Source organism: Sarcophilus harrisii, chromosome 2 (assembly GCF_902635505.1).
Source record: "Sarcophilus harrisii chromosome 2, mSarHar1.11, whole genome shotgun sequence".
NCBI classification, from domain to species: domain Eukaryota; kingdom Metazoa; phylum Chordata; class Mammalia; order Dasyuromorphia; family Dasyuridae; genus Sarcophilus; species Sarcophilus harrisii.
Genome location: NC_045427.1, coordinates 134,215,426 through 134,240,756, shown reverse-complemented (window position 1 = coordinate 134,240,756; position 25,331 = coordinate 134,215,426). Strand labels below are relative to the sequence as shown.

At 40.7% G+C, this 25,331-nt stretch overlaps 1 protein-coding gene across 2 annotated transcripts in view; it reads left to right on the top strand.

The window, feature by feature from the left end:
- The window catches only part of GFRA2 (GDNF family receptor alpha 2), a 104,441-nt gene that overhangs the window by 15,109 nt on the left and 64,001 nt on the right, over positions 1-25,331 (top strand). For both annotated transcript variants that reach the window (XM_003758041.4, XM_031950828.1), the window contains one exon: positions 17,742-18,096. In XM_003758041.4, the coding sequence (XP_003758089.1) occupies positions 17,742-18,096 (355 nt within the window). The remainder of the gene's footprint in view (positions 1-17,741; positions 18,097-25,331) is intronic.

Here is a 25,331-nt window from a genome sequence, read left to right as displayed (position 1 = left end):
GAAAGACATTTTGAAGCCCAAGGTACTTGAAGGGGGCTTTGGGACTTTGGAGGAACACCAGGCCAACTGAGGTGGCGTCTGGTGGTCCAGCCTCCAGTGGGCATCAGTGTGCCTCCTTCACTATGAAACAGTTTGAGCCCATCCCAGCTCATACATCAGATGACTCTGAACTTAAGCCCAAGTGTCCTCTTAGTAGAAAATCTTTACTTAATGGACTTGACATTCTGCTAGACGAGGATGTCAACAAGACAAATGAGCAAATTACTGGGTCTCTAACCCACAGTATCAGCTCCCTATTATCTGCTGCCTACAGGCAGCTGGGTCAGACATACATTTTCCCCTTCTTTCCCCCTCCCCTCCCTCCTTGGCCACTTTTATCCGCCTCCTGCCCACCTCCTCTCCACGTATAAAAAAACACTTTAAGGAAATGAGAAGCAGTTTTGCATAGTGGATGCAATATTGATCTGGGAATCAAAAGGTATTGGGATCAAATCCTGCCTCTCATATTTACTGTGTGACCCCAAGCAAGTCATTTAATGTCTTTATGCCTCAGTTTCAGTATTGTGATGGAACCAGCTCTTAACCTCTTGGGAGAACTGATTGTTAAATTTTCAATGTGAGCATTTGTATCTCAAAGTCAGGGATTGATTTAGTGTGTGTTTAATTGTCTAGATTTTAAGGAAGTGTTGGAGAAAAAATTAATAATGTAGAAGAAACTTTAAAATGTGTGCATAAATTTGGACATATGTATATATGTATTTATATATGTGTGTATATATACACTTTTTTGAGAGTTGGTATTTAGACATTTACTGTTACATTCCTATTCTTTCCTTATCTATACAATTAGGAGGCCAAACTGGATTGCCTCTAAGAACAATTATGGCTCCAGATCTATGATCCTAAAAGTGAAGTTTGGACCCTTCTCATCAGGAAGGGCTTGGAAGGAAATAATGTTGCATTTTTATTTATTTATTCATTTATTCATTTTGGAGGCAATTGGGGTTAAAGGACCTGTCCAAGATCATACAACTAATAAGTATCTGAGGCCAGATTTAAACTCAAATCCTCCTGCTGTGGTTGTATTTAGGAGAGATCTCAATTTAAATACTTCCTTCAACATTTACTAACTGCTTGATCATGGACACATCAAACTTCTTTGGGGCCTCAATTTCCTTTTTTGTGTGATAAGGGTAATAATACCAATAGTCCTTTCTTCACAGAGATGTTTTGAGCTTCAAATCTGACAGTACATGTTCTTTGGAAGCCTCGATTAAGTACCTCTGGCTGGTGCAGAGGTCAGGCCTCCCTGCGACTCTTTGATCCTCTGTTTGCCTCTACCAGCTCACCCCTAACTGAAAGCCATCCCTAGGAGTTGGTGAATCAGTAGTCTTGGGTATTAAGTCTGAAGAGTAATGAGGAAAGGTGGCAGAAAGAAGGAAGAAAGGGAGATGATTCTGTTGGGGGTGTTAATCACCCCAGGACAAAGTATATCCTAACAGGGCTGTAGTAAAAGTGGGCATTAACAGCCCAGAGTAGTGGAATGAACACAGGACTAGAAAATCGGAGACATGGGGCTAGGAACCTTTTTGCTCCTAATTGCTGACTATTCCTGGGCAAGTTACTTCCTCTGTGGGTCCCTATTCTAAGTCTAAAAGTCTAGACTCTCTTCAAGGACCTGGGAGTGCTGCCATTTTGTAATGTGATGGAATTGGGTGGGACTTTCTCTCCATGCAAGGGTAAGGCTGCTTAAAGGCTTTCTTTCCACTTTAGTATTACTCTTGGGTATTCATTTATATTCTGGATATATGTGTGGTGCGAATATATGGGCGTATGCAAAATTGAGGCTACATACTGATTGTTTTCTGTTTCAAGGCTACTCTGGGTATTCATTTGTACTCTGTTTAAATGTGTTTTATGACTGTTCAAGTGTGCATGGAATATATTTGCACCGTTATCCGTATTATTCTTCAAGCCTGGGATAACAGAGATTTGGGGGAAAGGCAGTATCCTGGGCCTTTAGGTCAATTGCTCTCTTCTTTCTGATATCTTTTCCTTGAGAACTTTGAATTGATTCATTTAATTATATTGTATTTTACCTGGATCCTGGCAACCTTCAGTTGGACACTTGTGCCTTACTGTCAGGAAATGTGTTGAAATGGAGAGAATGCTGAACCTGGACTAAGGTTCAAATCCTAGCTCAGACATCTAGTTATTATGTGATCTTGGGCAAGTCACTTAACCCATTTTAAATCCATTTTTTAAAATTTGTAAAATGAGAATAATAAGATCTATATTACCTAGCTCAGAGTATCTGGGAGGCAAACATGGGATGCTGTATGTAAAACATTTGGCAAAGCTTGCTAGAAATGACGGCTATTATTGTTTCTTCAAATACCCCCTTTCCCCTCTTTCTCTCTCCCTCTGTCCCTTCCCTCCTTCTCCCCTTCCCCTTCCTCTTTTCTCTATTTTTGTCTCTGTCTCTCTGTCTGTCTCTGTCTTTCTGTTTCTGTGTCTCTGTCTTTGCCTCTGTTTTTTCTCTGTCTCCTCCTCTGTTTCTGTCTCTCTGTCTCCATCTTTCTCTGAGTCTCTGCCTCTGTCTCTCTCTTTCGGTCTTAGTTTCTCTCTTTCTGTCTCTGTCTGTCTCTCTCCATCCCCTTGTCTCATTTTCTGGTACCCCACTAGAATATGTCCATCAAGGGTTTTTTTTTTTTTTTTTTTTTTTTTTTTTGGAATGAAGGTACCCAGATCTCTTCAGAATATTACAAGGAAGTTTGGGGTGGGTAATTTATTTTTCATTCCTCTCTTGTTCCCAATGAACCAAGGCTTGGATTCAGTTATAGGACCTGATATGCCTTGACTAGATGCTCTATTCTTGGGCTCCAAAGTTTGCGAAACAAGTTGTCCTCCAGATCATTGGGGAAGGTTGTGTGTGATAACCCAGCATAATAATTATTATTTTAAACTCTCTCATGTCACATCTAAAAGAACAAAAATAACTATCACCCAATTTTTTGTTGCAATTTAAAGATTTCAAAGTAAATTTCTCATAATAACCATAGCTATTTTTTAGATAAGGAAACTGAGGCATAAAGAATTTAAAGCAATTTATCTTAAAATTGGAATAATGATACTTATCAGAGCTGGAATTCAAATTCAAGTCTCTCCATGCTCAACTCAGAGTTTAGCTGAGAAAGAGAGGGTGGATTGGATATGAAAGCAAGGCAGAGGCAAGAGGAAATTATATCAGAAGAAAAGGCTTTTTAAAGCACAGGGGGCTGTGGTTTTGGGAGAGACAGAGAGACAGAGAGAAGGGGAAAGAGAGAGATACAAAGACACACACACACACACACACACAGAGACAAAGAGAGAGACAGAGAGACACAGAGACAGACAGACAGAGAGAAAGAGAGAGAGAGAGAGAGAGAGAGAGAGAGAGAGAGAGAGAGAGAGAGAGAGAGAGAAGGGGGAACAAAGAATATCTGCTTGGGATGGGTTGAGGTAGGTACAAAGAGCTGGAGGAGCCCAGCCAGAGATCAAAGCTAGGATGAAAGGAATTCTCAGGAACAGCAACTGGGACTCAGCTTTGTGACAGGAGGGAAGAGACAGGCAGATGGTCTTCGCTTGTCAGTGAGAGTTGCCTTTGTATTCTCCTGGAGGGAGGGAATATAGTCATAGATCCCCTTCTTCCTCCTTTTCCTCCACTGGAAGCAAAACTGGAGGTTTCAGGCTGAGTCCTGGCTAATAGTCATAAAGTCATTGGTTGTTTTTAGGGCTGGAAGAGAGCTTAAGGAAAGTCTAGTCTACTGGTGTCAACAAAACTTTAAGAATGGAGTCCTGCAGTCTGTGGATTTTCTTAGAAAATGACAAACATTAACATTATCTATGTTCTATTGTTATTTTTATTTATTTTGTTAAATATTTCCCAGTTACATTTTAGTCTGGTTCCAGACAGTTCTTGGAAATGTTGCTGGCAGTCAGCCTGTTTGATATCTCTGGCCTGGGCCTATTTCCCTATTTTATAGATGAGGAAACTAATGGGGCCTAGAGAAGAGAGTAATTAGCTTGTGTTCCACTGGTCTATGAGCATATTCAGGGTATATGAATTTGGAAGGAAAAAAATTACATCTTGATTTAAATATATATATATATATGTATATATATACATACATATATATATCTATATATATAAATTGATTTCTGATGTAATTCTATGAATTTTATTTGATGCATCCAAAGACATTCTGAGAAGGGGGTCCAAAGGCTGGACTTCCAGAGAGGTCCATGTTATAAAACAAGTTAAGTGCTCCTGAATAAGGTGATTTGTCCACATTTACCCAGCAAGTTTCTGACTAAGCTATTCTGGAACCCTGAATTCCATCCCAATATCTTTTCTCCTGGTTCACACCACAGGCCCTATGGAGTCATGATCTTTCTTGGGGAGGAGAACTATGGGCTCTGTGCTGTAAGTGAGGAGCCCGCTCTGAGGTGGTGATGATTCTCGTTGGATTCAGAGGGATCTCTGAGGGTGGAAGAAATCCCACAATGGTGGACCTAAAACTTAGACATGCCTTAGAGCAGAGGTAACAAATTTGCAGTCTGAGGTATGTGACCCCAACCCAATATAATCGGGAAATATTTAACAAAATAAATATATAGTAAAACATAGATAATATTAATATGTAGTTTCCTAAGTCCACATATGCTCCATAAGAATCCTTATTTATGTATTTTTGTTGTTGTTGAGTCCTTTCGGTTGTCCCCAACTCTTTGTGATCCTATTTAGGGTTTTCTTGGCAAAAATATTGGATGAGTTTGTCATTCCCTTCTCCAGCTTATTTTACAGATGAGGCAAAAAGGGTTCACTGACTCACCCAGGGTCACATAGCTAATAAGTGTCTGAGGCCAGACTTCTCCTGATTCCGGTGCCATTTAGGGTTTAGTGGCTCCCCTTTCTATAGGGGCAAGAAACCATATTTCAAAGGAGATGATTGAGACTCACAATAGTGCTCTTTGGTCCCTTTATTGATGTCTCCCTTTAAAGGACTATCCCATGGGCTGCTGGGTGGTACAGTGGATAGATCTCAAGACTTGGAATCAGGAAGATGGTGAGTCCTTCCTTAAGACTCCTTAGCCATGTAATGCTGGTTTTACCTCTTTGGGCTTGCCTCAATTTCCTCAATAATAACTGCACCTAGATCATAGGGTTATTGCAAGGATAATCTTTGTAAGGCACTTTGTAAACCTTAAGGCCCCATTTAAATTCTAGATCTTATTAAGAGGGGTCCAAGACAGAAGGAAACCAGAGTCATCAATAAACCAGGTCAGGAATTGAGAAACTGAACCTGAGACTAGTTCCTGAACTCTAGGAACTCACAGTTTTGCTTGTGGGGGAAGCAGAATGTACTAAAAAAGATGACTAAAACCAAATCTCTATACGACTGGGGCCAAAGAAATGGCAAAGATAATACATGGGAGGGGAGCCAAAAGCAGGTGAAGGGCCCTGTGAAGGGCAGCGACTTCATGGAGAGAGAAGGTTGTGAGCTGGGGGTTGAAGGATAGATAGGATTCAGAGGCATGGGGCCAAAGTGAAGAGATGGGGATTGGCCGATGGGTTTGGGGGATAGGGAGTGACCTATGTGGTAGGAGTGGGGGAGCACAGAATCAGAGGAAGTGAGATCAGGCTCTTCACAGCACGCTCTGCCCATGGGTGTCTCCCCTTTTCACTCTGAGGTTCTCCTGGCATTTAGTCCTTCCTGCTCAACTCTCACCTACTATATGGCTTTTTATTCTGTCCCTCAGTTTTTCGGAACAAGGTCTTTTCCCTCTCTGTGCCTCTGAAGGGGAATAAGTCCTGCCTTTGTTTCCTCCCTGGGCTGTTTGCAGACACATGGAAAAGGGAAGGCTGGAGAGTGGGGATGGTATGGCCGGGAGCAGTGTGAATGGGGGGTTCCAGCTAATGGGGAGGGGAGGGAGTCAACCTTTGGAAGGAAGAGGAGAAGGAGTATAGAGGAAATCATTAGTCCTGCTCCCTGCCCACCTTTCAACGTGACTGGGGAGATAAACTGCTTATCCTCAGGTTGTCTCCCCAGCAGAATGCAGAAGTGTGTTATTTAAATTTCTAAATCACATTCCTTTTCCAACAGCTATCAGATTCTCTGAGTGTCAAGAAAAATTGGGCTTTAACACAGCTCTGTCACCTCTTGCACCTCTCCCTCCAGGGGAGAATCATCCAGGGGATTGGGGAAGGGGATGGCAGCACGGGGTCAAGAGAGACAAGGGTGGAACTGAGAGATCTGCTCATTTTTTCTCTTTTTCCATCAGTAGGACTTTGAGAATCCTGGGGGTAGTGTGGAAACCAGATGGTGCTGTGTTTATGCTGACCCACTGTGCCCCCTGAGAGAAACCTCTGGGCCCATCTGGGGGGGGGGGGAGCTGTCTGTCCACCAGGGCTGTCTTGGTTGTGAAGCTGGTCTTTGTAAGATGCTTTTCTGTCTCTTCTCTCCCAACCTTTGCCTTCAGGTACCTTGTGAGTACTTACAGGTAGACCAATAAGTTTCTTGTGGGAGAATGATGACAAAACTTTCTTTTACATGTGATGGGGACCTTAGCTTCCTCATCTAGAAAATGAGACTAGATGACCACTGAGGTCCATTTACCTCTAGAACTATGATCCTCATTGAGGTTCGACTCTGCACCTGTTCTCTCGGTCCCATACCCACATTCCTGGAAAATTCGGGTTAAGGACCCTAGGAAATTGGCACTACTTTAGTCAAAGGAATTAATTTCAACTAGTAGAATTCAGGCACAGTAGTGGAAGAGGTGGACAGGTGGGTGGTACAGTGCATGGGGTGGACTTCAAATCTGGCCTCAGATACTTCCCTAGCTATGTGACCTTAGACAGGTCACTTAATGCTGTTGACCTAAATTTCCTTATCTGTAAAATGAGCCTGGAGGATGAAATAGCAAACCAATCTGATATTTTTGCCAAGAAAACCCCAAATGTGGTTATGAGGAGTAGGACATGACTAAAATGCCTGAACAACACTAAGTGGGAGAGATATTTTTGGACTAAGAGATTGAGAGAGACTTTTAAATTCCCTTAAATTACATCACATAGAGCAGGGCTTCTTAAACTTTTTCTACTTGCACCTCCTTTTTACCTGAGAAATTTTTATGTGACCCTGAATATATAGGGATAGAAAATAGGTCTACAAGTCAAACATTTACTGATAATGAATCATAATTTCACAACCCCACATGGACTTACAAGATCCCACATAGGGTCACAAATCACAGTATAAGAAGCTGGGATAGCAAAGGTCACCCATTCCACTACAAACATGTAAAATCAGTGTTGATGGCAGCTGATATATGGTATGATTACTGTCTTCAAAGATCAAAATTTAGCAGGTACCTAGTTTCTGTCTGAGAGTCAGGTTTCTGTACATGCTTTGACCACTAAACAATATTATTCCCAGGGGTTATAACTTCCCTTCTTTGGGACTATTTACCCGTCTGAAGAATAGGATCTAAGTAAAGGAAAAAGTTGGGAATTTCTATATGGACATTATTTGAATACTTTTTGGTGAATTTGGAGGGATAAATGTCTATAGGGTGTGTGTGTGTGTGTGTGTGTGTGTGTGTGTGTGTGTATTGGGGACTAGAAGGGACATGGATTATGCATGGAGGGCAGAGTTTGTGTGTGGAGGCTAGCAGCATGGCACAGCAGGGGAAAAAAAAAAACAAAAAACCTGATTCTATAGTTAGGGGTCTTGGACTCAAAATTTGTCTTTGGGGCTAACTGCCTGTGTGACCTCGGGCAAGTAATTAAGTAATTTCACTTACTTTGCCTTCCCCACTCCCAGTTTCCCTATCTGTACACTGAAAGAACTGGACTAAGCACTCATTGAGATCTTTCTCATTTCTGGATATATGATTCTAAAAGGACATTCATCAGTGGCTTGTAGTTTATTGAGGGAGAAGAAAGGTTGGTGTCCCTAATGTGTCTCATCCTAATGCCTTACCTCTTTGAGGTAAACAAATGTTGCCTTTTCATATCCCGGCTTCTCCTTCTGGTAGGGAGGCTGTACAAAAGGATGGAGTCATTTCTTCCAGGTGCTCTGGGTTGGACTTGGAGAAAGAGAGAGGAATTATTCACAGTATGAAGGAGAGAAAGGAGAATAAACCTAGATCAGTAAAAGAGTTGTTTTTTCCTGCCAATGATCCCCAATTTTGTATGTGAGGAAGCTTCTTATATTTCATTTTTTGGTATGCAGGCTCTTAGGCACCCTCTCTGAGGGTAGTGTGTGAGAGAGAGATGGGAAGATCTGGTTATCCAGCAATTCATATGATAGCTCCCTGCTCTTAATTATGGATTAACACCTTAGCAGGGCTGAAAGAGAACCAGGTGAGAGCAGGAGGCAAGACACAGGTTGGGCTTGGGGGTGGGCTCGGGGTAGGATGCCAGGAGGGAATAAAGGGGAGTCGATGAAACAGACCAAGGACAAACTCAAGGATTCATCATTGCCACAAGCTCCCTCCTCCATCCCTCTTTTTCTCTTTGGGGTGGGGCTGGTAGACGCTGCCTGGTCTCCTGCAGACACAGGCTGGGGCTGGGAAGAAGCAACTTCAGGGGCGGCTGTTTACTATGATTCTCTTTGTTCTGGCAACCTTGCTGACTGCCGGCTGCCCTCAGCACATACTCCTGATGGTGGGGCTCAGGAGATCACAGCAGCATAGAATGTTGGAGATTAGAAAACATACCTTATGATTCAGGCCAGTTCCAATGATCTTGTGATGGAGAGAGCTGTCTGCACCCAGAAAGGGGATTTGGGGAACTGAGTGTGAATGACAACATAGTATTTTCACTTTTTGTTGTGGTTTGCTTGCATTTTGTTTTCTTTCTCATTTTTTTCCTTTTTGATATGATTTTTCTTGTGCAGCATGATAATTGTGGGAAAATGTATAGAAGAATTGCACATGTTTAATTTATATTGGATTACTTGCCCTCTAGGTGAAAGGGTGGGAGGAAGAGAGTTGTTGAAAACTACCTATACATATGTCTTGAAAATAAAAAGCTTTTTTTTTTTTTTTTTTTAAAGAAAACATACCTTACAGGTCATTGAATATCTCCCCAACCCCCCTTCATTTTTCAGGTGCTGCAGATAGGGATGTGGGGAGGATGGATTTGTTTGTTTTTAAAAATAATTTTATTGCTCTATCTTTGGTTTTTATAATGTCTAAATTTCTCCCAATACTCTTCTTTTTCCCCTTCCCAGAGAAAAATCCTAAATAGCAATGAATATGGGATGGTTTTATTTGTAGGCATGGGTGTCTGTAGCACAGATGCACACACATGCTTTGCATGTGTGTATATTTGTACATGTGGAGGTCTCTGGAGGTTTCTACCAGTATAGAGATGTATTTTGAGGGGATGATTAGTATATTGTTTTGCTCTGAGAAAGGATGGCCTATGGACTACATAACCTCTCTTGTCTTTTTGTTTTGGGATCCTAAGGAGATGGTGTTTTGTCATTTAGGAATGATTCATCACGACTGGTTTTAGGAAGAGTTGGGATGAGTTTAGGAAATTGGATTACTATAATGTGAGGGCAGGCTTTCTGCACACCCTCTCTTTCTCTCCTTACAAATATCTCCCTCCCTGACCTGAATTTTCACTTTAAGAAAAAGAGTCCTTTGGGTTTTGGAAGCCTTTTGGTTTTCTAAGAACTCACTGGTGAAATCACAGGGTGAAATACCATACACCACTGCAGACTGACTAAATTAGTACCCTGAAGGGGGCAAGAGGGGAGAGAAATAAAGAGGAAGGGTCAAAGACAAATTATGCTATAAGGATCATATAGATAGAAGGATAAATAAAGCTTTTTTCTGTTTAAAAGCTTTTCCCCTAGGAACCCAGAGGGATCCTTATGTTTGCTCTTAGATAGGGGTAGCTCAGGATATGAGACTTATCCTTGATTCCACAAGTCAGGATTTTAACGCACATCCTCTGAGACCAAATCCAGGTTCTGCTCCTTCCACGGTACCACATGGAGAAGCCACAAACAGACCTTATCCTTGTCTTGCCATTGATGACAGCCACAAGGAAGACAGAAAGTGCCATTCATTTGTCTCCCTTTTGTAGCCTTGTCTGGTGCCCAGGAAAGCCGCTGAGGAATCTGAGAGATGGAGAGGAAGGATAGATTTGAGAAGCTCAGGAAAGGGCAAGATTCAAGAAATTAGGAGTCTCCTTTTTGTCACATCTTACTGATTGAAGTTCTCATGAATGGGGGAAATCCAGAGGAAATTACTAGCCTTAACATCAGTTCCTGAGAATTCTAGCACCTACTTTTTTTTTTTTTTTTTTTTTTTTGGCCTTTTTAGAAACTCTTCCTAGTGACACATTGGAGGTCAGAGGCGTCCCTATGTTTGTTCTTAAGTAGGACACTGATTGATTCTAAGACTCTGGGGACCTGGACTATTTTGTAACTTCCTTTTAATTGGTCTTTCTAGTTCATCCCCCTCCAATCAATCCTCTATTTAGCTACCAAAATGATTTTTTTAAAGTACACTTTTGACCACATTGCCTCTCCTTCCTTCCAACTCAACGGATTCCAGTGGTTCCCTATAACCTCCAGGATCACATATACAATCTTCTGTTTGGCATTTAAAGTCCTTCCTATCTCTCTGATCTCCCTACACTTTGCTCTTCCCAAATTCTACATCCAGCTTTCCTCACCTTATTGTTTCCCACTTCCTATTTCCAGACTCTGGGCATTTGCACTAATTGTCTCTCCCTTTTCATGTTTGCTTCCTTCAAGGCTCAGCCCAAATCCTACCTTCTATAGAAGGCCATCCCAAGTCCCCCTTACTGCTAATTCTTTCTTGCTAACCTTATCTCCCTTTTATACTGTATATATATAGTGTATTCTCATTTTGTCTCTCCTACATTAAACCATGAGTTCCTTTAAAGCAGGGTCCATGTTTTTGCCTTTCTGTGTATAATCAGTATTTAACATAGTGCCTGCCACATAAGTGTTTAGTAAATAAATGCTTGTTGACTGAACAAGGGCAGCTGTTGGCAATATGATGGGTTTGGACAGTTTCTCTGGGGTGGAGTGGGAATGAATATTTTTTCTGTCTAATAAGTGACTTGCGGACCCTCCCCGAAAGATGAAAGCATTATTTGCATTAACAATACCGGAGGAGAAAAAAGTTAGTATCTGTTTGGAAGGAGGAGGAAAGGTAGGGGTAAAGGGGGAAGAAGGAAAGTGTGAAGGGCTGAGACAAAGTGTAGTGATGGTATGTAAGACTGTCCCTCTCTAAGTCTTGGTTCCTTCTTGCTTCTCAGTAGAAGAGGGGAGGTGAAGATAATGAATCAGAAACTGTGTCCCCCGAAGCTGGAAGAATTAATTTGTTAATGTTCTGAAAAGTGCCAAATGTCATTAAAGCATAGACTTTCACCCAGGCAGCTGCTTACCATCTATTCATCTGTCACCTCTGCCTGAGGCTCACCCTTTCCCTCCCTCCACTCTGGCCTTGATGGGAAGCCTGGGAGGCTTTGTGTGGGAAGTATCATGGAAATGGCCTGCTGTTTCTGGTTTCTCTTGGGACAACTGAATTTAGAATTCCTCCTTATGTCTTGGGTGATCTTAGTTTGTTTTGGGTGACCTTTCCAGAATTAAACAGCACCATTCTTCTCTCACATGTTTCCTCTGATTAGAGGGAGACTTGGAGGTAAATGTTTAACTTCCAGCTCTCAAAAAATGTACATGTGATACGCACTTCAGTTTAATTTATAATTAACATTTTCTCTATCATTTTCTCAAGTCTAGACAACCAGCAGTATAAGAAATTAAGCCCTTAAGGAAATATGTTTAGAAGAATTGCATGTGTTTAACCTATATTGGATTACTATCTAGGGGAGGGGAGAAGTGGGGAGGAAGGTAGAAAAATATGGAACACAAGGTTTTGCAAGGATGAATGTTGAAAACTATCTTTGCATGTATTTTGAAAAATAAAAGGCTATTATAAAAAAGAAATTAAGGCTTAATCTGTAGCTTTTGCTGATTTCTGAGGTATAAATGCGCACATTGAAAATTTAACAACTGCCTTTTCTCAATTTGTATGATTTGGCTATGGATAAACCTTTCTGATTTTGATAAAGCGCTTGGCAACTGGTGATAGGCAGGATTTTGGGGGACATAGGACAGAACTGGGAAGTTGGTGACTTTGATGCTTTCCCTCTTTTTTTTTTTAACTGAGGACCCTTTCCTTCCTCCTATTGCTATTCCTCTACCTCCAATCCTTTGTCCTGTTATTGCTTTCAGATGGTTGTTAACTTATCTTTGTACTGGGATCAACCAGTAATTAAAGTGTTAGTTGATATTATAGTGGGACTCCTCCCAGCACTATTTCCTTTTTGAAAGAGAATCCTTGAAGAAGGAAAAGGCTCTAAGAGTGAAAGGAATGAAATTCTAATGAGAAGGGAAAGGAATAACATTTATATAGTATCTGCTATGTGCCAGGCACCGTACTTCAACACTTCACAAATATTATCTCATAACAATCCTGAGAGGTGGGTGCTATTGTTATCACAGTTGAGGAAGCAGGTAGAGGTGGAGTGAATTGTTCATGGTCACACAGCTGGTACGCATCTGAGGCCAAATTTGAAGCCCTCTGCCTGACTCTATCAACTTCATTATTTAGCAGATAGAAGGAAAGGTTGTGAGAACTTAGAAAAGAGATTGTATGTCAGCAGGGAGGTCTTGGTTCTCATTTTTGTGTAGTTGAAAGTAATTTAGGGGGCTTGGGATTGGGGTAAGATTCTCCTTGGGGAGATGGGGGGATCCCCATCTCCAAGGGGAATGCCTTGGGGGCATCCAACCCTGCCTCTTTCTTTATTGGCAGAAAGACTCAACCTGGCCTTGATCCTTCTCTGAGGCAGGTGAGGCAGGTGAGAACACTTCCCCAGTCTACTTATTCTGTTTCATGGGATAGAGAAAAGAGTTCTGTATTTGGAGATCTGAGTTCAAATCTTCACTCTCTCAGATCTGATTGTGGTCTTGGGCAAATCTCTTTTTACGGGAGGCAGCGAGAAGTGAGACTCTGAGCCTGCTAAATGCGTGTTGGAATTCCACTTGGAATAATTGCCAACTGAATGATCTTGGGCAAGACACCTCTGTTTCCTCACCCCAAAATAAAGGGATTGCATGAGATGATCCTCTTAGTTTTCGTCCTGATCTACACTATGACCTTTTTGTCGTTTGGCTTCTTTGAAAGGAAGAGGGTTGGGTTTTAAGAGGAGAGGGTTGGAGCAGAATGCTAAGGCCCCTTCCAGTTTCAGACCTATGAATCTGGGATTGACTCTTGGCGGTTACAAGCCAATTCCTGGTTCTGTTTCCTCATTTGTTAAAGGCTGGGCCAGATAGACTTCAAGCTATCTCCTCGCTAGCTCTGAAACCTATGAATGAATGGCACTTGTTTTAATAGCAAGGGTCTTGCTTGGAGACAGGGCCTGGAGAGAAGGCAATTGTCCTGATGAGCTCTGAAGTGGGCCTCTCTTCTGAGATCAATCAATCAATAAACATGTTAAGTGCTAACTATGTGCCAGGCATAAATTTTCTGGCATAGCTGGGTCCCTTGCCCTCCCGTTCCCCATCCTGCAAGAGGGAGGGAGCTGTTTTCCCGGTAACGAGGCAATTGCCTATTTCTACTGCTTCATTTCCTGCCTTTTAATTTTTTTTGTTTGTTTGTTTCTAGGAAATTTACCAAGTTTTGGCCCAGGGGTTTCCATTTTTCCCCCCCCATAGCAAATGCTTTCTCTATTCAAGCTCCAAATGGAAGCAACTGAGGCTATAATTACATGGGCATTAGCACAGGAACATGCTGAGAGGAGAGGGAACAGAACACCTGGGAAACCTAAAAGCAACCACAGGCCTAAATTAGCTGCCGTTCTCATTTGCAATTGTCTCTCCCCAAGCTCTGCTTCTTCAGTCTGTCTTCTTCACCTTAGCTCTGGGACATTGCCTCCTCCTTGTCCAGAAGCCGCTCTGAGGGTCTGACGGGTTTGAAAGAGCACCTGGTTGCTCACTGACAGCTCCTCCCACCACCCTGGTAGTTGCCCCTTCCCTGGGGAGGCCTTCCTCTCTCTCCATCCTGCCCCTCCTCCCTCTCCACTGCTGGCTGGTGGCGGAGGCTTGGCGAGGCAGCGGGCTCCTTGGGGGCTGGGGAATGCAGGTACTGCCTCTGTTCCTATCACAGCATCCTTTCCCAATGCTCAGAAAGCTGCTTTCTCCCTCTCTGAGGTTTCTGGGGGACAAGCCTGTTGCACACCCTTCCCTCAGTCACCCCCATCCCTGATGCGCCTTTAGCACTTTTAAGACATACCACAAATTGGTGCTTGGTTATCATTTGCCATGTATGGTTTTGTGCTGTTTCATGTGTGAGAGGATGTTAATAGAAAGATTAGTGTCTGGAATGGATAGAGCTCTGGACCTGGACTCAGGAATTCCTGAATTCAAATCTAGCTGCGTGACCCTGGGCAAGTCACTTAACCTTTTTGCTTCAGTTTCTTCAACTGTAGAATGGAATTAATCCTCGTTCTAGGATTGTTGTGAGGGTCAAAAGAAATAATAGTTGTAAAAAGGACTTAATGCAATACTTGGCACATAGTAGGTGTTTAATAAATGCTTGATTGCTTGGCCTTGGCTCCTTAAATACACTCTAAGTCCTTAGAGAAATAGGACTTAACATTTTTATCTCTACAATTTAGCAGCTGGATCTATGATTTTCTTTTTTTTTTTTTTGGTCTGTGTTCTTGTGTGGGGAATTTCTCTTTTGGAATGCTGATAAAATTAATCTATAAGCAATTACTAAGTGCTTACTTGTTAGGTGCTAGAAATACAAAGAGGTAGCTAGATGACAAGTAGAGAGAGGTCTGGGCTTGGAATCAGGAACTTCATATCAGATTTCAGACACTAGTTGTATGACCCTGGATATGTCACTTAACTCTGGTTGCCTCAATTTCCTCATCTGTAAAATGAGCTGAAGGAAATGGCAAACCACTCCAATATCTTTTCCAAGAAAATCCCAATTGGGGTCATAAAGAGTCAGACATGACTGAAATCACTAACCAACAATAGAAACACTAAGAAAAAAATTAAAGTTTCTGCCTTCAAGGAGATTACATTTGAATTGTAAAATAAGTTATATAAAATGAATGAAAATACCACCTATCTGTAGCATAAGACTTTAAAGCATTGTCTTAGAGGGGCACTGAGAGATTAGTTGCCAGTTAACTGCACAATTGACATTTGTCAGAGATAGAATTTGAACTAAGCTCTTCCTGACTCTAAGAGGTAACCTTAGCTGAGGGGATAGAAGGATGGCTGGGTACACAGGTCTCAGTGGATACTGTTCAGTGATTACGGACATGATAAACTGCTTTGTCAGATTCTTGTTTGTGATAATTGGGAGAAGGGAGAGACAGCACCAGTGTGAAACCTCTTGTCAGTAGCTTTAAAGACTCAGAGAAACCACTATCAGAGGATCTTATCGTAGTTCTGGAAGGAACCCCAGGAATCACAGATCAGAGAGCCAGAGCTTTGAGGGATATTAGAGGGAGGCTAGTCCAGCCACATCAGTTTTGCAAATGGAAACACTGAGATCCACAGTAAGGAAGTAACTTGTTCAAGGGCACAGAAGGTAGAACACTAGACTAGTGTTCAGGAACACTCATTTTTCTGAATTCAAATCTGGGCTCAGACACTTAGCTGTATGATAGGCAAGTCACTTATCCCAGTTTCCTCAATTTCCTCATCTGTAATATGGGCTGGAGGGAGAAATGGCAAATCACTTCAGCAGCTCTGCCAAAAAAAATCCAAAGGGGGTTATGAAGAGTCAGATGGAAAAATGACTGAATAGCAGCAATACATTTGTTCAGTCACACAGATAGTCAATTAGTCAGCTAATAAATATTTATTAAGTGCCTACTAGGTAGTAAAGTAAATTCACAGTGAATTTAATGCTGTTCCTCTGAATCACATCCAGTTTTCCTTACCTATCATGTACCAAAGAGATGTAAGTCATTATCCAGCAACTCCTCCTACTAAGATTTGCCAATGGAGAAATGCCAGTTGAGCAGAAAGAGATGACATTTCAGAAGTACCATCTAATTCGACACTTTCACCGACCAGATGAGGAAACTGAAGTCCAGAGAATTTAGGTGGGCTTGCCTAAGGGCACATAGGTGATATTCCTAAAGCACAGATTTGACTGTCACTCAAGCTCAGTAACCTTGCCTCTAAATATAAATGCTAATTATAAATATAAATATGAATTATCTTTAAATATAAACAAGAGTATCGTTTCAGCCTTATACATCTCTTTCCTTCATGTACTCTCTGATCCATTCAAACTGGCGATGTTGCTGTTCATCCACATAAAACTCCCCTGCTCCATCTTCACATAATCTGACTGCCCTGTTTGGAATGAACTCTTTTAGAACCTCAGGTTTTCTTCCAAAAATATCTCAAACGCCCTCTCATACATCAGTCCTTTTCTGACATCCTCCGGGTACCAGGAGTTTCTCTTAAACCCCACATTACCTTGTATTTATTTTATATGTAGTCCTCTGTATACATGCTATTCTCCAGGAGTGAATTTTGGGATTGCTGGGAATTTGATTTTGGAGACAGTCCCTGATACGATATTTGTGATATATCCTCCTTGGGGTCGGCCAGGTAGGCTTCCCAGAGAGGGGGTGGGGCAGTAGTGACAAGCCTTTCGGTCCCACCTCTTGCTTTGGCTTCAGCCCACGTTTGTGGGATGCCCTTGCTCGCTGCTAGGCGGTGCGCTGTGGTGTTATCTCGGATTCAGATCCTGAGGAATCCCCTTACCTTGCTAATTCTCCACAAAATGACAAAATCTATATCTATATCTATACATAGAGAATAACATATTATACATATATTTTATATACAAATTCTTATAAAAATATAAAAAAAAGAAGTTACCAAGTAACTTGTACGTTTCTTACGCTGAGTCCCCGTCAGTTTGATCACTGTTCTGCCCTGGTTGGGGCCACGCAGTTTGTGCCTGGCCCAGGGCGGTGTAAAGCCGGGCCACCAGCCCGGGACTCCTCATTCAGCCGCCGGCAGTTATCTGGCAAATCACTCACCTCCTGGGTTCCTCGTTAGTTGGCCAGGACGGCGGGCCAGGGAGATCCAGCTCCCAGAGTGCGATCCGAGCTCGCTCCGCCCTGTCTCCCCCCACCCCCACCCCCACCCCCGTCCCCGCTCTCAACTGCCCCATCTCTAAAATGGGATCGTCTGTAGAATGGAGGAGTGTGCAGAATGATTGCGAGGACCGTGTGCCGGGCCTGCGAACTTTAGCCCACAGTAACTGTCAGCTGCTGTAGCCGTAACTGTTAAGTGTGGGAGAAGCCGGCTCTAGGGCCAAGGCAGGACCACTGACTTAGAGTTGGATTTCAGAGACATCAGGATGGGGAAACTGAAAATGAGATCATTTATCCAGCTGGCGGAGGTCGAGGTCATAGCAGGAGTCCCACCCGTCCCTCCGCCGGGAAATAGCCTGGCTGGGAAATAGACGCTTGCGGGCATTGGGGACCCGGGGTGATGCCGGCGGGTGCTGAGGCGGGGGCGCTCTGGGGGGCTCGTTCCTGCTTCTGTTTGTGCCCTGGCTCCGTGCTCTCTGACCTCTGACCCCCTCCCCCGCAGGGACAGGGGCAGACCCGGCCATGAGCGCCAAAAGCAACCACTGCCTGGACGCGGCCAAGGCCTGCAACCTGAACGAGAACTGCAAGCGCCTGCGCTCGGCTTACATCTCCACCTGCAACCGCGAGATCTCCAACTTCGAGCGCTGCAACCGCCGCAAGTGCCACAAGGCCCTGCGCCAGTTCTTCGACAGGGTGCCCAGCGAGTACACCTACCGCATGCTCTTCTGCTCCTGCCGCGACCAGGCCTGCGCCGAGCGCCGCCGCCAGACCATCCTCCCCAGCTGCTCCTACGAGGACAAGGAGAAGCCCAACTGCCTGGACCTGCGGAACCTGTGCCGGGGGGACCACCTGTGCAGGTGAGGGGGCCGCGTCGCTCGCGGGGTGGCGGGCAGAGAGTGCGGGGCAAGTGGCTCCGTGTGTGTGTGAGAGAGAGAGAGACAGAGAGACAGAGACAGAGAGACACAGACACACACACACACACACACACACACACACACACACACACAGAGTTTTTGTCTGGAGAGTTATAATTTACAGATGAGACAGGCTTGGGCTGGAACCAGCTCAAAAATGGCACAAGAGCTGATTGTTAAATTTACAGGAAATTGACACATGCTACTCATCAGGATTTGCTTTATGATTTTGTAGATTACTTACACCACATGTAATAACACAGATTAAATTTAAAAGTATATTATGAGTACATTTATACATAGGCTTTTTTGGAGAGACAGTTGCTAAACATTTACCAGCACACCAATGAGTAGAGAGTAATAAATAAGGAAATCAAATTATGGTGGCTCTTAAATACCAGACTGAAGAAATTGAAATTTGTTCTGTAATTAGTGTGTCATTAAACCTTTATTAATAGACTACAGAGTGTCACTCATTGCTAGGGAAATAAATACAAGTTTTTAGAAAAAAGGCAGTCCTTGTTCTCAAGGAGCTTACCATTTAATGGGGGAAGGGAATAACTCATTGAAGGATGCTGAAAAGTGGGGTTGGGAGAGGGAGAAGTACAAGTACTTAGTGTGGGGGCAGGCTAGAGAAGTCCAAAAAGCAGTGTAGCTTGTAGGAAATGGGGAAAAAACAGTCCTGAGCCCCTTCTGAAATAGGGGCCTGCAGCCCATGCCCCCTCTAGTCAGAGCATCCAATCAGAGGGTAGAGGGAGAGCCTTGAGTGAATACCAAGGCTGATTCAATCTTTCAGGATAATGGAATCGTCCAGTGATGAGATCCTTGAGGAAGGAAGTCATGGTAGAGAATCTACATAGGAGATGGGGAGCTGCTGAATGTTTTCAAACTGAGGATGACATGATTAATTCTGTGCATTGGGAAGATGACTCTGGCAGTGGTAATAGGGTGGCTGGGATGGGGCTGGAGCCAGCATTAGAGAGGAGGTAAGCTCAGTGAGGAGTGTTTCATCATCTCTGTAAAAAGAAATGAGGGTAACAGTAAAGAGTGAAAAGGATATGTATGACTGGGGTATTTTAAGAGGTTTTGATAGAATTCCTTTTGCTGAATTCTGAACTGGATGAATGGTTTGCACCTCAAGGAGGTGATTAATAGTGGATGTAACTATGGGGGGAAGTGTTCAGTGGGATGTTACAGGATTCTGTTTTTGCCTCTGTTCTGTTCAGAATTCTTATTAATGGCTTGGAAGAAAGCATAGGTGAAATGCTGATTAAGTGTAAGAGTAAAATAAAGTTGAAACAGATAGCCATTGAGTTGGGATGATAGGAAGGGCATAAGATTTTGACAGGATAAAAGAATGTGCTAAATCTAATAAAATAAATGTAATAGGGAATAAATGTAAAGTCCTAGATGTAGATCTAAAAAATTAGCTGCATGAATATATGAAGGGAGAGTTTTGGTTAGTGTTTCATGTGAAAGAGATGATAAACTCAACATGAATAGATAATGGGATAGTAACTCCAAAAACATCCATGATCTTAGGTCATAGTAATGGGATATTTTATTCAGAATTAAGCAGATTCTTATCCTGTTTTATTTTGTCCTGGTCAGCATATCTGTCTATTATGGGCATCACATTTGAGGACATTTGACAAGCTGGTGTATATCAAGGTGAAGGTGACCAAGATATAAAGTGATTTGAAATGATAAAAAATGGGAAGTAGTTGAACAAGCTCAAGAAGTTTAACCTGAAAGAGAAAATACTTAGAGAAAATATGATTTTTGCATTCAATTCTTTGAAGGGCTGTCATGTAAAAAATAGATTAAGTTTATTCTGGTTGACCCTAAACAATAGAAACAGGATTAATAGGAAGTAGATTTCAGCTCAATATACAGTAGCAAATTCTACATAATTACAGCTATTCCAAAATGGAATAAGATGGCATGGGTGATGATGAAGATTGGGTGACACCTTCTAAAAGACATTATAGATTAGATTAATGATTTCTATTGGGGCTTGGACTAGAAAACTTCTGAGGATACTTTCTAACCTTATGATTCTGTGAAATGCTTTTATGATTGATTGGATATAGAAGGTGGTGAAGGAGAAGGCATTGCGATGACTAGAAAAATGATGGTTCCAGGTATTTTAAACTTTTTTGTGACATGGATGCCTTTAAAGGTCTGGTTAAACCTTTGGATACTTTTTCAGAACAATATTTTAAATGTAAAAATAAAATATAAGACATCACAAATGGAACCAATTATATGGAAATATAGTTCTCAAAATGTTCTCAGTTCTCAAAAACAAGTTTGTAATCTCTGAGTTAAGAACCCAGTTTTGGGGCACTTAATATTATTTCATTTTTTTCCATTTACTCATATAGTTTTCAAAATTCATTCTTGTAAGGTTTTGAGCTCCAGAGTTTTCTCTTCTTTCTTTTCCTTCCCCTCCCCAAGAGAGCAAGCAATTCAATATAGCTTATGTGTATATTATTCTATATATGTATATTAATAACGTTATTTAATATACATGTAATAAGCATATTTGCACATTAGTCATGTTGTGAAAAAAGAATCAGAACAAAAAGGGAAAAGCATGAAAAAAGAAAAAAAGAAAAAACAAATTAAAAAATTGAAAGTCGTATGCTTTGATCTGCATTCAGACTCCATATATTTTTCTATGGACATGGATGGCATTTTCCATCACAACTGTTTTGGAATTGTCTTAGATCACTGTATTGCTGAGAAGAGCTAAGTCTATCATAATTGATCATTGTGCAATGTTGCTGTTATAACGTACAATGTTTTCCTTATTGTGCTCACTTCACTCAGCATCAGATTTTTCTGAAACCTGCCTGCTGATCATTTCTTATTGAACAATAGTATTCCATTACCTTCATATACCACAGCTTGTTTAGCCATTCCCCAATTGATGGGCATCCCCTCAAGTTCCATTTCTTTGCCACCACAAAAAGAAGCTGCTATAAATATTCTTATCCATACGAATCTTTCTCCCTTCTTCATGTGATCCAGATCCAGTAGTGGTATTGTTGGATAAAAGAACATGCACAATTTTATAGCCTTTTGAACATAGCTCCAATTTGTTCTCCAGAATGATTGTATCTGTTAACAGTTCCAACAACATCGTATTAGTATTCCAGTTTTCCCACATCCTTTATAACATTTATCATTTTCTGTCATGTTAGCCAATTTGATGGGTATGAATGGGTACCTCATAGTTGTTTTAATTTGCATTTCTGTAATCAATAGCTATTTAGAACATTTTTATATGACTATAGATAGCTTTCATTGCTTTATCTAAAAACTGCCTGTTCATATCTTTTGACCATTTATCAATTGGGGAATGACATATTCTTATAAATTAGTTCTCTATATATTTGAGAAATGAGGTCTTTATCAGAAACACTGGCTATAAAAATTATTTCCATTTCTGCCTTTCTTCTAAGCTTGGTCACATTGGTTTTGTTTATGCAAAAACTTCTTAATTTAATGTAATCAAAATTATCCATTTTGTATTTTATAATCTCCATTTCTTGTTTGGTCGTAAATATTTCCTACTCTAAAGATCTGACAGATAAACTATTCCTTGCTCTCCTAATTTTCTTATAGTATCATTTTTCATGTCTAAATTATGTAGCCATTTTAACCTTATTTTGATGTAGAGTATTTTGATGTGAGATGTTGGCTTATGCCTAGTTTTTGCCAAACTATTTTCCAGTTTTCCTAGCAATTTTTATCAAATAGTGATTGTTATCCCAGAAGCTGAAGTCTTTGAGTTTATCAAACAATAGTTTACTATAATCATTTACTATTGTGTCTTATATACCTAACCTATTCGACTGATCTTCCACACTACTTCTTAGCTAGTATCAAATAGTTTCAATGGCTACTATTTTATAATACAACTTTAAATCTGGTATGATTAGGGCACCTTCTGTTGCATTTTTTTCAATTATTTCCTTTGATATTCTTGACCATTTGTTCTATTTTTATATTTTTAATAGATTTTTATTTACAAGATATATGCATGGGTAATTTTTCAGCATTGACAGTTGCAAAACCTTTTGTTCCAACTTTTACCCTCCTTCCCCCCACCTTCTCCCCCATATGGCAGGTTGACCAATACATTTTAAATATGTTAAAGTATAAGTTAAATACAATTTATGTATACATGTCCAAACAATTAATTTGATGTATAAAAAGAATCGGATTCTGAAATAGTGTACAATTAGCCTATGAAGGAAATCAAAAATGCAGGCAGACAAAAATAGAGGGACTGGGAATTCTATGTAGTGGTTCATAGTCTCCCAGAATTCTTTCACTGGGCGTAGCTGGTTCAATTCATTACTGCTTTATTGGAACTGATTTGATTAATTTCATTGTTGAAGAGAGCCATGTCCATCAGAATTGATCATCATATAGTATTGTTGTTGAAGTATATAATGATCTCCTTTTGACCATTTGTTCTTGTAGATGAATTTTGTTTTTTTTTTCCTAGTTCTACAAAATAATTTTTTGGTAATCTGGCATGATACTGAATAAACATTAATTTAGGTAGAATTGTCATTTTTGTTATTATTGCCTCAGTCTACCTATGAGCAATTTGGTATTTTTCCAATTGCTTAGATCTGATTTTATTTGTGTGAAAACTATTTTGTAATTGTGTTCATTTTGTTCCTGGATTTGTCTTGAGAGGTAGACTCCCTAATATTTCATATTGTTTATAGTTATTTTAAATGGGATTTCTCTTTCTATCTCTTGCTACTGGACTTCATTGGTAATATTCAAAATTCTGATGATTTACGTGGGTTTATTTTATATCCTGTATTTGCCACAAATTTGTTGTTTATTTCAAGTAATTTTTTAGTTGATTCTCTAGGATTCTCTAAATATACCATTATGTCATCTGTAAAGAGTGATAGTTTTGTTTCTTTATTGTCCTAATTCCATTGCTTTTTTCCCCCTTTTATTGCTAAAACTAACATTTCTAGTACAATATTGACTAATAGTGATGATAATAGGCATTCTTGTTTCACTCTTGATCTTATTGGGAATGCTTCTAACTTATTCCTATTACATATTTTGTTTGCTGATGGTTTTAGGCTAGATGTTGCTTATTATTTTAATTAATGGCATTAACAGAAAACTGTAGGAAAAGAGGAAGAAGCTAGGTGTCTCAGTGAAGAGAGGGCCTAGAGTAAGGAAGATCTGAATTCAAATGTGACCTCAAATACTTACTTATTGTATTACCCTGGGCAAGTCACTTAGCTTATATTTGCCTTAAGTCACTGGGAGAAGGAAATGAAAAATAATTACAGTATCTTTACCAAGAAAAACATATAGACAGTATGGTCTATTAAGTCATGAAGAATTGGACAAGGCTGAATGATAACATGACAAGCAAAAGTCAGAACAACCATATTTCTTTCTATTCTTCTTTCTATTTGCTTTCTGATCTGACGGGCTCCAATGGGGAACCTATAGGAGTTGTTTCTATAGTAAAGATGGTGAGTTTGATGTTAGACATACTAAATTTGAGGTTCAGGTAGGGCTTTTTAGTAGAGAAGTCCATTAGGTAGTTGAAAATATGGACCTAGAATTCAGAAGAGAGATTAGGCTTAAATGTAGACAACTGGAGACTCATCCATCCAGAGGTGAATGGATGAAAAGGAAGGCACCACACTTCTTCATGAAAGAGGTAGCTTGAATCAATCAGTCAAACATCAAACATTCCTGCAGTGTCTGCTATGTGCCGGATACTAGATTAGGAACTGGACAAAGAAAAAAAATCAGAAAATTCTAGCCTTCACAAATTTTAATTCTCTAAGAGGGATATAACTTATTCACAGTGAACAGGTAGAATGGAAGTATTGGAAACTAGTGGAATTAGGAAAGGACTTCAAGGAGAAGATCATAACCATGCAAAAACCTGGAGACAGAATATTATAAAGGGAATATCAAAGAGGTAGGGTTGAGTTCATGAGAAGAGTGATCAATTTAGGAAATTAGGCTGAAGTAAGATTATGATGTGTCTGAAAAGCTAAAGATGTGACATGGCATACCATATCAATGTATGGTGGATTGAAGAGACTGTCTAAAAAAGGTGGCTGTGGTTTGATTAGAGAGATGGCGACAGATCTGAGAAATCTCAGTTAGTCACTTAGTGTTTACTAAACATAATAGATGCCAGATGCTGGTGCTAAGCTCTTGGAATACCAAGAGAGGTAAAAGTCAGTCCCTGTTCTCCACAAGCTCACAGTACAGAATCAATGAAAACTGGCAACTGATTAGATATTGGGTGAGTGAGAATGAAGAGTCTTGGAAGATTCCCTGATTAATGAACTTGGGTCACTGGAAGAATTATGTAAACCTTTACAGAAATAGGGCAGTAATTAGGAGGAGGAATAGACTTAAGGGAAAAGATAATGAGTTCCATTTTGGACATGTTGAGTTTGAACCTATGATACAAACAGATGGAATTGCCAGGAAGGAAGTTGAGTATTGAAGACTATTGTTCAGAAGCAAGATGAAGGATGGGTATATAGATTTGGGAGTGACCTGTGTAGGCTCCCTATTGGAGCCTATGAGATCAGAAAGCATATAGAAAGAAGAATAGAAAGAGTCATGGTTGTTTTAAGTGGTAGTAAAATAGTAGATTGAAGATACTAGGTTCCTAGTTGTGGTTTGGCTGCTAAGTGATGATGTGACCTTTGGCAGGTCATTTCTCTCAGTTCTTTCATCTGGCACATGAGATAGATAACTTTAATGATCTCTAATATCTCTTCTAGTTCTCATATTCTATCCGTTTATCATTGTATGTCAGAGTAGGTATTAGATCCTTGAAAGAAATAGTTTAAAGAGTCAAATAACAACTAAGGAAAAATAAGTATGAGCCAGAAGGGAGTGTTTCAAAAGACTAAAGGTGGGGAACATTAAAGTTTGAGAAAATTCGGGGCTCAGAGTTCACACTAAGTGGAGACACTAAATCCCATGTACCAAGCTTGTTAGGGTAACATTTAGCTAATCCATTCTTTATGTGTCCTTGGATAATGGAAGAGATGTTGCCATTTTTGGGGTTTAAACATTTTTATAAAGTCTTATTTTTTTGTGGTTTAAACATTTTTATAAAGTCTCAAGGGGTTCTGTCCTATAGA